Here is a 13,593-nt window from a genome sequence, read left to right on the forward strand (position 1 = left end):
TACTTAGTTTCCCTCATTAACTCCTCTCTCTCCACTGGTATAAGCACATAAGAAAGTTTCCAAACGAGAGGAGGCCATTCAGCCCATCTTGCTTGTTTGGTTGTTAGTAGCTTATTGATCCCAGAATCTCATCAAGCAGCTTCTTGAAGGATCCCAGGATGTCAGCTTCAACAACATTACTGGGGAGTTGGTTCCAGACCCTCACAATTCTCTGTGTAAAAAAGTGCCTCCTATTTTCTGTTCTGAATGCCCCTTTATCTAATCTCCATTTGTGACCCCTGGTCCTTGTTTCTTTTTTCAGGTCAAAAAAGTCCCCTGGATCGACATTGTCTATACCTTTTAGGATTTTGAATGCTTATATCAGATCACTGCGTAGTCTTCTTTGTTCAAGACTGAATAGATTCAATTCTTTTAGCCTGTCTGCATACGACATGCTACGTCTTAGTTGGTGCTTATCTTGGCGAGAGTCGAGTTCAAATCAGCATGAAGTTTTAACATCTACTCTCGTGTAATGGAAATCATGCCTTTTCTTTCCTTGCATCTTCAAATCAGCTATCATCATCGCGCTGTTAAAAAAACCCTCTCTCAACCCTGCCTGCCGTGCTAATTACCGCCCAATCTCTCTACTCCCCTATTTCTCCAATTCCGTCTACTCTTGATTTCAATCTGGTTTCTGTCCCTCCCATTCCACTGAGACTGTCCTACTTCCTGTCCAGAATGGCTAACTCCTCCCATGCTGACCTCTCCTCGATTCACATTCTCCTTGATCTTTCCTATGCTTTTGACACAGTCGATCACCCCATCCTCCTTTCCACTCTTTCTAACCTTGGCACTCCCCTTGGCTGGCTCCAGTCATAACTATCTTCACGCACCTCTGCTGTTTCTTTCAACAGTCTCACCTCCCTCCCCCCCCCTCCCCTCTTCCTGTCAGTGTCCCCCAGGGCCTCAGACCCTTGCTATTCTCCCTGTGCACCTCATCCTTTGAAGCTCTTCTTTCCTTATTTAACTTCCCCCATTATTTATTTGCTGATGGCACACAGATTTTTTTCATTTCCGTCCTTTACCCTCGACCTTGCTTCTCGTATATCAGTTTGGTTGCTATCCAGGATGGCACGCCGATTCCTCCTCATCAACCCATCAAAAACTGAAATCCTTTTCTTTCTTTCCCCCACCATCTCATTCCCTCCATTGTCCCTCATTCCCTCCCCCTCTGCTCGTAACCTCGGCGTAAAAAAGGCCAACAAAATGCTCGGATATATTGTGAAAAGTTGAATTGAAATCAAGCGAAGTAACGTTAAAACTATTATTATTTCGGGACCAACTTGTGGATTACAACGAAGCAAAACACACAGCTGTACTGCTTGTTATCATTATTATTCACTGTGTTTTGTGTCATCAGACCATTGGATTGTACTCTGTTTGTTGGTTACCAATACTGTCATGTTCCCAGCTGTGCCAGATATTGTTCAGCATAGAAATTGGTTTGGGTTGTTTTTAAATAAATATTTTGATTGTACCCATGATTAGCTTAAAAACATTGAATAGTCTTTTTTTATTTTGTTTTTCTAAAACAATGTCTGACAACCGAGGTGTGAACTGGGGACAGCAAGAAAGGAGAGCTCGCACAGCATTGTGGGGCGAAATTCAAATTCAGAGTGCACTAAGCGGAAACACATGAAGTACATACATATGCCAGCCTCCCCTCACACCTGACATTATCTGTGAAAGTTGTCTCTCAAACACTTTAGAAAAGAGAGATCTGTGCAACCCCCTCTCTGCACTTTTTATTATTATAGTTGTTCTGTTACACAATTGCATTTTACATGTTATGTTCTGAGTTTTAAATAAATATTGTTTTAAGTATTTGCGGTCCCTGTCATTTCGTTTTTCAAAAAAGGAACGAAATGTTTTGAATAATTACAAACAATTTAAGTAGTGTACTTGTATAACACATTATTATTATTATTATTATTATTATTATTATTATTATTATTATTATTATTATTTATTCATTTGCAGTTGTAGTATTTGAAACTAAGCTAATTTAAAGAAAAAAAAACTAAAATTTAACTGCAATTTTATACAGTAAATGTTTTTTTTGCAGATGCCTTTATTCAAGGCAACTTACAGAGACTAGGGTGTGTGAACTATGCATCAGCTGCAGAGTCACTTACAACTATGTCTCACCCGAAAGACGGAGCACAAGGAGGTTAAGTGACTTGCTCAGGGTCACACAATGAGTCAGTGGTTGAGGTGGGATTTGAACTGGAGACCTCCTGGTTACAAGCCCTTTTCTTTAACCACTGGACCACATATATATATATATATATATATATATATATATATATATATATAATATATATATATATATATATACATACACAGACGTGCTCAAATTTGTTGGTACCCTTACAGCTCATTGAAATAATGCTTCATTCCTCCTGAAAAGTGATGACATTAAAAGCTATTTTATCATGTATACTTGCATGCCTTTGGTATGTCATAGAATAAAGCAAAGAAGCTGTGAAAAGAGATGAATTATTGCTTATTCTACAAAGATATTCTAAAATGGCCTGGATACATTTGTTGGTACCCCTTAGAAAAGATAATAAATAATTGGATTATTGTGATATTTCAAACTAATTAGTTTCTTTAATTAGTATCACACATGTCTCCAATCTTGTAATCAGTCATTCAGCCTATTTAAATGGAGAAAAGTAGTCACTGTGCTGTTTGGTATCATTTTGTGCACCACACTGAACATGGACCAGAGAAAGCAAAGGAGAGAGTTGTCTGAGGAGATCAGAAAGAAAATAATAGACAAGCATGGTAAAGGTAAAGGCTACAAGACCATCTCCAAGCAGCTTGATGTTCCTGTGACAACAATTGCAAATATTATTAAGAAGTTTAAGGTCCATGAAACTGTAGCCAACCTCCCTGGGCGCGGCCGCAAGAGGAAAATTGACCCTAGAGTGAACAGAAGGATAGTGCAAATGGTAGAAAAAGAACCAAGGATAACTGCCAAAGAGATACAAGCTGAACTCCAAGGTGAAGGTACGTCAGTTTCTGATCGCACCATCCGTCGTTTTTTGAGCGAAAGTGGGCTCCATGGAAGAAGACCCAGGAGGACTCCACTTTTGAAAGGAAAACATAAAAAAGCCAGACTGGAATTTGCTAAAATGCATATTGACAAGTCACAATCCTTCAGGGAGAATGTCCTTTGGACAGATGAGTCAAAACTGGAGCTTTTTGGCAAGTCACATCAGCTCTATGTTCACAGACGAAAAAATGAAGCTTTCAAAGAAAAGAACACCATACCTACAGTGAAACATGGAGGAGGCTCGGTTATGTTTTGGGGCTGCTTTGCTGCACCTGGCACAGGGTGCCTTGAATCTGTGCAGGGCACAATGAAATCTCAAGACTATCAAGGCATTCTGGAGCGAAACATACTGCCCAGTGTCAGAAAGCTCTGTCTCAGTCGCAGGTCATGGGTCCTCCAACAGGATAATGACCCAAAACACACAGCGAAAAGCACCCAAGAATGGATAAGAACAAAACATTGGACTATTCTGAAGTGGCCTTCTATGAGTCCTGATCTGAATCCTATCGAACATCTATGGAAAGAGCTGAAACGTGCAGTCTGGAGAAGGCACCCATCAAACCTGAGACAGCTGGAGCAGTTTGCTCAGGAAGAGTGGGCCAAACTACCTGTTAACAGGTGCAGAATTCTCATTGAGAGCTACAGAAAACGTTTGATTGCAGCGATTGCCTCTAAAGGTTGTGCAACAAAATATTAGGTTAGCGGTCCCATCATTTTTGTCCATGCCATTTTCATTTGTTTTCTTATTTACAATATTATGTTGAATAAAAAATCAAAAGCAAAGTCTGATTTCTATTAAATATGGAATAAACAATGGTGGATGCCAATTACTTTTGTCAGTTTCAAGTTATTTCAGAGAAAATTGTGCATTCTTCGTTTTTTGTGGAGGGGTACCAACAAATTTGAGCACGTCTGTGTATATATATATATATATATATATATATATATATATATATATATATATCATATTGCTGGTCTTAGGGACACTGTTGTTGCTACGGTAAACAGACTGTAGGTGTGTAGTATTATTATGTGTTTATTTTTCTGATGTTTTTTGCTAGAATATTTACAATTTAGGTTTACAGTTGTTAAATACGGTGCATTATAGAGTTGCAGTATGTTTTCTCGGTCGTTTCAAAACTGATCTGGACTGCATTTGGCACACTAGGTGTCACAGAGTATATATATATATATATATATATATATATATATATATATATATATATATATATATATATATATATATATATTATTTGTTTATTTAGCAGACGCCTTTATCCAAGGCGACTTACAGAGACTCTGGTGTGTGAACTATGCATCAGCTGCAGAGTCACTTACAATTACGTCTCACCCGAAAGACGGAGCACAGGGAGGTTAAGTGACTTGCTCAGGGTCACACAATGAGTCAGTGGCTGAGCCGGGATTTGAACCGGGGACGTTCTGGTTACAAGCCCTTTTCTTTAACCACTGGACCACACAGCCTCCCTATATATATATACTGTATATAATATAATGTGTGTGTGTGTGTGTGTGTGTTCAGGCTTTTTTCTTCAGTGGTAATGTGGCTGCTTAGCCTATCACAACAATCAAAAATTGCACTTACACATCATACAATTATGTATATAGGCTATACAAGGCAGAACAAGGTGGTAATACTGATGAACAGAATAGCTGTTTTGAAACGCTGTCGGGAAATGTATTGTTGCCTCATACAGAAACTTTGAAAACAAAGTTTACACCACAACGTAGACCTGCGTTTCTTTTTAATCAGTTGTTGTCGTTGCTGCTCTCCTCTGTGCTCTCTGTCGCCTTCGTTTGTTGATAATGTTGACCCAGGTTTTTATATTTTGACCCATTTTTCTCGTAGACTGTAAGCAGGTGTTGATGCTGGCTTCGTTTTATTAACATTTTAACACAACAGAAACCAATAGCATGGCTTCCATCATATACAGGGGTTACAGTTCTGTTCAATGGCTCTCAGCACCCCACTGTAAAAATTGCAGCTATAGTACAACCGCAGTACCGCACCAAAGTGCCCTCCTCCCTATAGATGGAAATGTAATTCAAATTAAAACTTTATTAGTATGTACTTCAGTTTCCAAATTCCGTTTTGATGTTAATATGTAGTGGGCTGTACTGTTGAATGAAAAAATCAATGTTGAATTACATTATGATAAGTTGTTTCTCTCTCTCTCTCTCTCTCTCTCTCTCTCTCTCTCTCTCTCTCTCTCTCTCTCTCTCTCTCTCTCTCTCGACCGTTTCACATCAAACAAACAAACAGTCCTAACTGTAATATTCAAACAAAATACAATGACCCGCCGCAGCACTTACCAAATACAAACAAAACTCATTGAGAAATGCGCAGCACAAATGCACAGACGAAACTGCCGCCATTTGGGATCCACAATAAGATATTGCACAGTAAAACACAACGCAGTAAGAGCCGACATGGCTACTCTAGCATAGAGTTTTCCATTGGGATCCAGTCCTTGCTTTGATAGGGAGGCCAGCCAATCAATCTCGCAAGATGGTTTAGAGTTTTTCTGCAGCCAATAATACGCGACGATTCCAACCAGAAACGCCCACTACTAGTGACGCTTTCATTTCATTAATTGTTTGTGCTGGGGAGAGTGTGAAGCTGCTGCTGATTTTACAGCATTTTATCATCAACAAAGCTAATTCTGCAACACGAGTCTCAAACTAAAACCAGTGAAGATGGACGTCAGTATCTCCGTGTCGTTCTTTCAAGACGAGCTCGCCTCTACCATCGAGCACGCAGTGAAAGCGGCTGTAGACACCGTCTTGTGCCAAATCACAAAAGTTGTCGGCGGCAAATTCACTGAATTCCAAATGGAAATGGCTGGAAAGGAGAAAGAGAATGAAAGTCTGAAGCTGAGATTGGAAATATCAGAGAGCGAGTTGAAAGCAGTGCGAGAATGCATGAACGCTGCAGATGCAGACATTAAACAACCTCTCAGAAACATGAACCCCGACTGCAATGAACAAGACTTTCAGAGGAATGAGAACCAGGGATTATTTCAAGGTAAGCTTGATTTTATTGATGGTATTGCTTGGTCATTCCAACTCTGTATATAACCTTTTAGTCAATTTTACTGGTGAGAATTTTTCTTAAACATTTAGAGTGTTAACGAGTGTTGTTAATAACTCAACTGTCCTAATATTACTCCAGTCCAATTCGTCCTCCAGACCAGTGGTTCTCAAACTTTTTATAAGGTGCAAAACGTTATAACGTTTTGTTTTGTTTCTGGACTTTGCGATGCCTGCACGATGCCTGCATTAATAGTCGTATCTTACAACGTAAGCTTGTTTATTTTATTTATGGTATTGCTTTCATCTCTTTAAATGACTTTTTAGTAAATTGTATTGGTGCGGTCTTGTTTAGAATGTATCTTAAGACGCTTTTAAAGTGTCCGTTATTATGAGAATGTTCCTAATTTATACCAGTCTAACTAATTATCCAGGCTATAAGGAAGTACTTGCCTGTGTTTGCAAATCCCACCTAGTATAATTCAGATTTAAATGCGTTCCCTTTAAATTCGACGACCACCAGCCAATACTTGTGGGATATGCCTGCCATAGGTCAGTATTCTCTGAGCATTTTTTGTCAAGCTGCTGATAGGCTCTTCCGTGGAGTGACGTCCTCGGTCCCGCCTGCCGCGGCGCTCACTTCCTCTTTCGCTTCTCACCTACAGTAAGGTTTTGTGTCACTAACCCGAGTGTATTTTTTGAAAGAGCTGTTCTGAGTCGACTGCAGTTCCCTTGCATTCGTGCTGAGAGCTGGCATGCCGCTGTCCTGGAATCAGCAGCTCTGATTTTGAAGGTCTATTGCTTCTTCATGGCCTGCTGTCTTGTCTATGACTGGCTGTGCAGTATTAGGGTGCGCGTGTGTTGTCTTTCTACCTACACCTTCAGGGAGAACACCATTCCTCCGCTGGGGCTCAGCTTGCTGCTGTTGAGCGACTCTGCCAGCTGTGGTTCACGCAGCTTGGTCGAAATAAATAAATCATTTACATGCTGTTGTTGGGCGTCCACCTGTGTGTTGACCATCTTGCACAACCCTGTTTTCCCTGTGTCTGCGCTTGAGTTTTTGCTGCGCTGCAAAAACAAAACAGCCAGTCAGCTGTATGTTCCTCCAACTGCCCCGCCCACCTTGGTGAATCGGGCCTTAAAAATAAAAAGGTGTGTTCTCCATACTCCTTTTTTTCTTTACTAATTGAGCTTTCGCCCACTGTGGCTTCTGCCTGTGTGTCTCCCCTGGTACGTGCCGCGTGCTGAGCAGCTGACTACACGCGGTTCGGGTAGGCACCGCTGCATTAGTTTCCCCCCGGTGCTTCGTTAACTCGGTGCACGCTCAGCCCTTGGTACTTCAGTGCCTCGGTGCACACAGTCGCATTCTCCAGTCTGTCCGGCCAGCCGGCTGGTTTACAACAGTGGACCGAAAGGACACGTACTTCCACGTCCCTATTCGTCCAGCGCACAGGAAGCGCCTCTGCTTCGCCTTTCAGGGGAGCGTCTTCCAGAGTTTCAGAGTGCATGGATGCCATCCTAGCTCCCTTGCGGCTGCAAGGGATCAGGGTGGTGAACTACCTGGACGACTGGTTGATCTGTTCCCAGTCCGCAGGAAGGAGCAGTGGCCCACACAGCGATTGTGTCGAAGCAGCTGTCTCGCCCTCAATGATGCCAAGAGCCAATTCATATTGGTGGAAAGTACGGTCTAGTTGGGTCTCCGGCTGGATTCCCTTACGATGTGATCCTATAATATCCTATTCATAATATCAAACTGTGGGCACACAGGACTGTAACACAGCTAGTCACTGGACTCTTCCGGTCAGTTTGTCACCTCTCCCTTTTGAATGAGCTATCCCTGGTATAGGTACCTTTGCCCACACTAGACAAACCTGCCTTCACTCATGCCGATAGCAACCAGACGATCTTCATTACTCAAGCAGGGCATGGTCGTATCTTTCGCTGTTCTTGTGTTAGTTAAAATCATGTCTTTGAATGGCTTGTTATACAGATTCTCATTTTGGCAATTAACTCAACTGAAATAATGAGGACCTGTCGTTTTTATGAAATCACATGACTTGAGCTCAGTATTTTGTTATCCCAAGGAACAATACTACTCAAACAATCAACAAACCTATCTGCTCCCTATTTAAAATGTAACTAACATTATGTATGTGCCCAATGAGCTATTGATGTAAAACTTAGACTGTTGCATTTTCATTGTGCATCAGTGTAGATACAAACGATCAACATTGTTTTACTATTTTGTTAGAGTTCCTGAGTCTGCACTCTTTGCATTAACATGTCTAATACAATGTGGTGAAACTTACTCACCATTCCCACCCCCACACAAGCAACCAAAGCAACCAGACAACACAAGCAACCGCAGACTGCCATCATCATTTAAGACATAGAACATGCAACTCTTTCTAGATGACTGGTACTGTAGCAATGGATATACATGTACACTTCAACACAGACACACCCGCTTCAGGCTGCAGAACCACATCAACTTTACAAAAATACTAATGTAACTAAAATTGTTCCTCTGGAATGACCTCTCAGTAGAATTCTGACAAGGGGCTGGCTTTGTAGAGGAAACTGGCTAGTGATTAAGAGTTCCAATTTTGTACAATTCTTTCACACAGATCCCAAAGAGAGCCGTGCTATACCTAAATCTGAAGCACAGGAGGGGCCAAGGATAGAAGCAGCGTACACACTAGAGGAGTCCTTTGACCAGGAGTGGTGTGCAAGTCTAAAGCAGGTTACAGAGCTGACATGTGTTAAAGATGAAGAGGTCCCTCGACTGGAATGTGTTCCTATTAAAGAGGAATTCATAGAACAGGAATGTGTCCCCATCGCAGAGGAAGTTCCTACTGAAAACAATGTCTGTACACTTGAGGAGAACAACCAGCTGGGATCCAGCCCGTGTGATGATTGTCCACCTGAATGTGAACTGGGATTTAGAGGTAATTCTACAAAACAAGCAACATGGAGCTGCCTGTTAACTTTGCAGAAATGAGTTACTAAACAGTAGAAGTGTGCTGAAGATTGACATGTTTGGTCATTGTAGCTGAATTTATCCTAACCACTATGTCAACGGCTTGCAAGTTGCAACATAACTATCCTTGCTGCTGTGACACCTGCTAGATGTGCACCCACTATCATGCCTGTTTCGAATGCTGTTAGATCTTTGCATGTCCCTGTTTCTAGTAGACTGTTTGCAGTTGTGCTGCTCTCACAGCTTTATAGTGGTGCTGGGTGTGAGGTAGGTGTGCTCAGTCTTTATAGTGGTGCTGGGTGTGAGGTAGGTGTGCTCAGTCTTTATAGTGGTGCTGGGTGTGAGGTAGGTGTGCTCAGTCTTTATAGTGGTGCTGGGTGTGAGGTAGGTGTGCTCAGTCTTTATAGTGGTGCTGGGTGTGAGGTAGGTGTGCTCAGTCTTTATAGTGGTGCTGGGTGTGAGGTAGGTGTGCTCAGTCTTTATAGTGGTGCTGGGTGTGAGGTAGGTGTGCTCAGTCTTTATAGTGGTGCTGGGTGTGAGGTAGGTGTGCTCAGTCTTTATAGTGGTGCTGGGTGTGAGGTAGGTGTGCTCAGTCTTTATAGTGGTGCTGGGTGTGAGGTAGGTGTGCTCAGTCTTTATAGTGGTGCTGGGTGTGAGGTAGGTGTGCTCAGTCTTTATAGTGGTGCTGGGTGTGAGGTAGGTGTGCTCAGTCTTTATAGTGGTGCTGGGTGTGAGGTAGGTGTGCTCAGTCTTTATAGTGGTGCTGGGTGTGAGGTAGGTGTGCTCAGTCTTGTCTGCTAGATATTATGTTCAGAGATGAGCAGCTTACAGATTAGTGATGCAGAAGGAAGAAAGTTCCAAGGATGGAGGCGAACAACCAGAGATGAAAAAAAAAAAAAGATTTTATTTAAACTGGCCAGTCAGGAGAAGGACCGAAACACAGGAACAAAGAAACAAGAAAGAAGTACCAACCAATAGCTCTAGTTTAATCACCTACTGAAGGCAGTTAGAGTCACAGCACTGTTAATGAATCATTATACAGACACTTCTGACTAGGTTTCAGCTCAGGTTGAAATAAAACAACCCCTGTCTGTTGCCAATTTAATACATGCATCACTATACTGTACTCGAATTTAAGATGCAGGATATTTGAGATATTTGAAAAAAGTGCGTCTTAAATTCGAAGGAATACGGTATTGAAGACTGTGTTCAATTAACATTACAGTGAATTGTCCATTTCAGTGGGCACGCCCCCACTATTTTAACTAGATGCTAAAGTGTGTCGCTCACATAGCTGCACACAGACTGGCCACCGCGGTCACCATTACCACCCCAAACAAAAGTGAAACTACCTTTCCAAGCGTAACTCGTAACCCACAATACAGTGACAGAACATTGCATGGGAACGGTACCTTGTCATATGAAATGTTAAAATGACTTGTTTTTTTAAACACTAATTTTATTGTATTTTTTTTTCTTTGTTACAGGAATGCACGCTCCACCGGACCACACTCCAGCGAGACAGCACACTGGTAAGAACGTTTTTGCTTTCCCTTACTATCAATGCTATTTTTTTTTTAGTTCTGCTTGGATTTAATGTGGTTGTTTAATGTAGGAGATTAGGTACTAGTGAGAATGCACTGGCAGTCTTTCTCACACTGGGATCACATGTCTCATCACTGGATGATGCCAAATCCAGTCGGGTTGCTAAGTGTCACCAGAAGAAACATTTCAATACAGAACTTGCATGTAAACCTGATCTTATACTTTTATTCTAGTGATAAGGTTGGTGTGAACAGGAGTGATATTAAGCGGGTTTGACTGTGTGGTTGAGAGTGAGCCCTAGATGAGAGTGAATGTGTAAGAATGCTGCACAATAACCTTTGTCTGTTCTCGTTGTTTCTCTAGCTGCTAAAGGAAATCACACAGGATGGACTCCATTTCCCTGTGCTGATTGTGGGAAGAGTTTCAGTTGTTTATCAGGCCTTAAAAGACACCAACGCAGTCACACAGGAGAGAAACCTTATCACTGCACGGAGTGTGGGAAGAGTTTCACACGATTAGAAAGTGCTAAATCACACCAGCGCATTCACACAGGAGAGAAACCTCATCACTGCACAGAGTGTGGGAAAAGATTCAGTCGTTTATTCGACCTTAAAGTCCACCAGCGCATTCACACAGGAGAGAAACCTCATCACTGCGCTGAGTGTTGGAAGAGATTCCGTTGTTTATCAGACCTTAAAATCCACCAGCGCATTCACACAGGAGAGAAACCTTATCACTGTGCTGAGTGTGGCAAGAGTTTCACGTATTTGAGGTCCTTCAAAGTCCACCACTCTGATCACCAAAAAGAGAAATCTTATCAATGTAGTGAATGTCTGAAGAGTTTCAGTCACTTATCAAGCCTTAAAAGACACCATAAAATTCACACAAGAGTGAAGCCCTACCCCTTTGCTGTCCCGTATTCCTAAGCCTGGATGAATAAATATGAGACAGCAGAGCACGGGCTGGCTCTCAAGGTCAGATGTTGTAAAAGGAATAATTCTGATTAAGAGTGAAGCTGTTCTTTGTTCCAGTGAGTTATACAGTCAGTCAGTAAAAAGAAGCATGCTATCAACACCTAGCAAGCAAAGTCACAGAATGGGAAGAGCAGGCGTAACATCTTAACTGCAACACTGCCTCCAACATTAAGCAAGAAAAGTCACGAAAGAGGAGAGCAACGGACAACAGCCTAACATTAGCTCATCGTCATGTAACTTAAATACAAAAAAGGACATTGGTTGGTTGCTTTTGTACATATGACCATAATTATTGTATTTATTATCCAATTTGTTCATTCCCCCCCCCCCCCCCCCACCATTCCCTACATGAAATTTCATTGTACACTGTCAGATTTGAGCTGGCCATGCTAAAATAATTTTTACAAACAATAATGTTTTCTTCTAAGAAGCGTCTCTTTTTTCTGTGTTTTTTGTTATCTGTATTGAACTGGGCGAGTCTCAGAATCTCTGTTTTATGGAAGCCTAGTCTGTGCACATTCATTTCATGTATGACATGTACCTATAGTCTTTATAGTTAAAGAGTTATAGCCTCAAATCAACAGCAGTAAAAATAGAAAAAAAAACAGATGAAAATAGCTCGGACCCTAAAGGAATTGTTTTTCTATGCAGTATATGGGGATGATTTGTCCAGTGAGTTGTACTGTACAATTTAAGATGGTGTCTCTTTGTGTGGCCCCATAGATGTGATCTAAAATAAAACACTTAAAACAAAATTCATCATTTGAATTAAAATTCCAACAGGGGGGCATGTTCAAGGTATGCACCTTTTAGCATTTATTCTCAGGTTACTGATAGTAATCAGTTTTTCAATTTCTATTGTGTTCCAGAGCCTTTGTCAATAACAAAACCATGTTTGAGGTGTGCAGTTCAGAATTGTCGAGAGCTTAGCATTGATTTTGAAAGAGCTGGAGACTTGTTCACTAGTGCAGTTTTTCACATAATAATCCAAATTTTCACAGAGACTCCTCAATGCAGGAGACAAAAGTTGAATCTATTTCATATATTACTAATGTGACATAACAAAACCAGAATGGTCAACAAGATGATGAATGGTCCAAACAAGATGTAGTATCATATTCCTTTGAATTTCAGACACTTTAACCATTTTCTGCTTCTCAAAAATAGCCTGTGTCTTAAATTTGAGTACAGTAGTGATGTATGGATTAAAATCACCAACTAAATATGTGACTACCCTAGTACAGCAACGTGACATACTGCCAAGAACCGACAAACCAAAACGTTACTGCCCAAACTCGAATCATCCATGACATACAACCAGACATTTTCAAAGAAGTGTCATTCGCTTCCTGAGGAATTCATAGAGAAGCTTTTATGATTTCAGCATTTCTAACAAACAGCACCAGCTTGGACAGATTGGAAATGCTGATCATACCCCCGTATTTATCGACATGCCAAGCAATACCACAGTTCACAAACTGGGATTAAAACAGGTGTGAGTAATCATGACTGGAAATGAGAAACAGCACATCACTGTAATGCTCTGTGTGACAGCAGACAGCCTCAAACTGCCTCTATATGCGTGATTGAGGTTGTTTCTTTGTAAATACATATTTATTTTAGGTTTTATTTTTCCCTCAAATTGAGAGTAGGAAATTTGGGCTGCATTTTAAATTCGAGGGTGTCTTAATTCGAAGGAGTACGGCAGTTTATATTTTCCATCTATGAGTTTTTCATCTGAAGTGTAGGAAGAATTAAAAGTAAATACATTTACAATACACAAGAGTAAATAGCTGACGTGTAATGGTTTTAATTAATTAGCACTCTTAATTATTAATTACTTCCAACCAAGCTCAAGATCAGAAAATGAAACGCAGTTGAACAAAAACACAACAGTTATATAGTCTATGCATTTTATCAAAGTGAGTGAAGTAATATGGTACAGA

General features: G+C 41.0%; 4 protein-coding genes across 5 annotated transcripts in view; 3 read left to right on the plus strand and 1 right to left on the minus strand.

Moving 5' to 3' along the window:
• The window catches only part of LOC131724953 (oocyte zinc finger protein XlCOF26-like), a 275,201-nt gene that overhangs the window by 176,805 nt on the left and 84,803 nt on the right, over window positions 1-13,593 (plus strand). The gene's annotated exons all lie outside the window — the stretch shown is intronic.
• LOC117971128 (zinc finger protein 397-like) overlaps window positions 1-13,593 on the plus strand; it is a 186,936-nt gene that overhangs the window by 156,124 nt on the left and 17,219 nt on the right. The window lies entirely within an intron of this gene.
• Window positions 1-13,593, minus strand: part of LOC117967275 (zinc finger protein 239-like) — a 52,806-nt gene that overhangs the window by 29,603 nt on the left and 9,610 nt on the right. The window lies entirely within an intron of this gene.
• LOC131724944 (zinc finger protein 16-like) lies at window positions 5,630-11,968 on the plus strand. Its single transcript, XM_059018075.1, has 4 exons — window positions 5,630-6,143; window positions 8,776-9,096; window positions 10,616-10,660; window positions 11,037-11,968. The coding sequence occupies exons 1-4, from the start codon at window positions 5,816-5,818 to the stop codon at window positions 11,597-11,599; spliced, it is 1,257 nt and encodes a 418-aa protein (XP_058874058.1). The 5' UTR covers window positions 5,630-5,815; the 3' UTR covers window positions 11,600-11,968.

This window comes from Acipenser ruthenus, chromosome 58, assembly GCF_902713425.1.
Source record: "Acipenser ruthenus chromosome 58, fAciRut3.2 maternal haplotype, whole genome shotgun sequence".
Taxonomy (NCBI): domain Eukaryota; kingdom Metazoa; phylum Chordata; class Actinopteri; order Acipenseriformes; family Acipenseridae; genus Acipenser; species Acipenser ruthenus.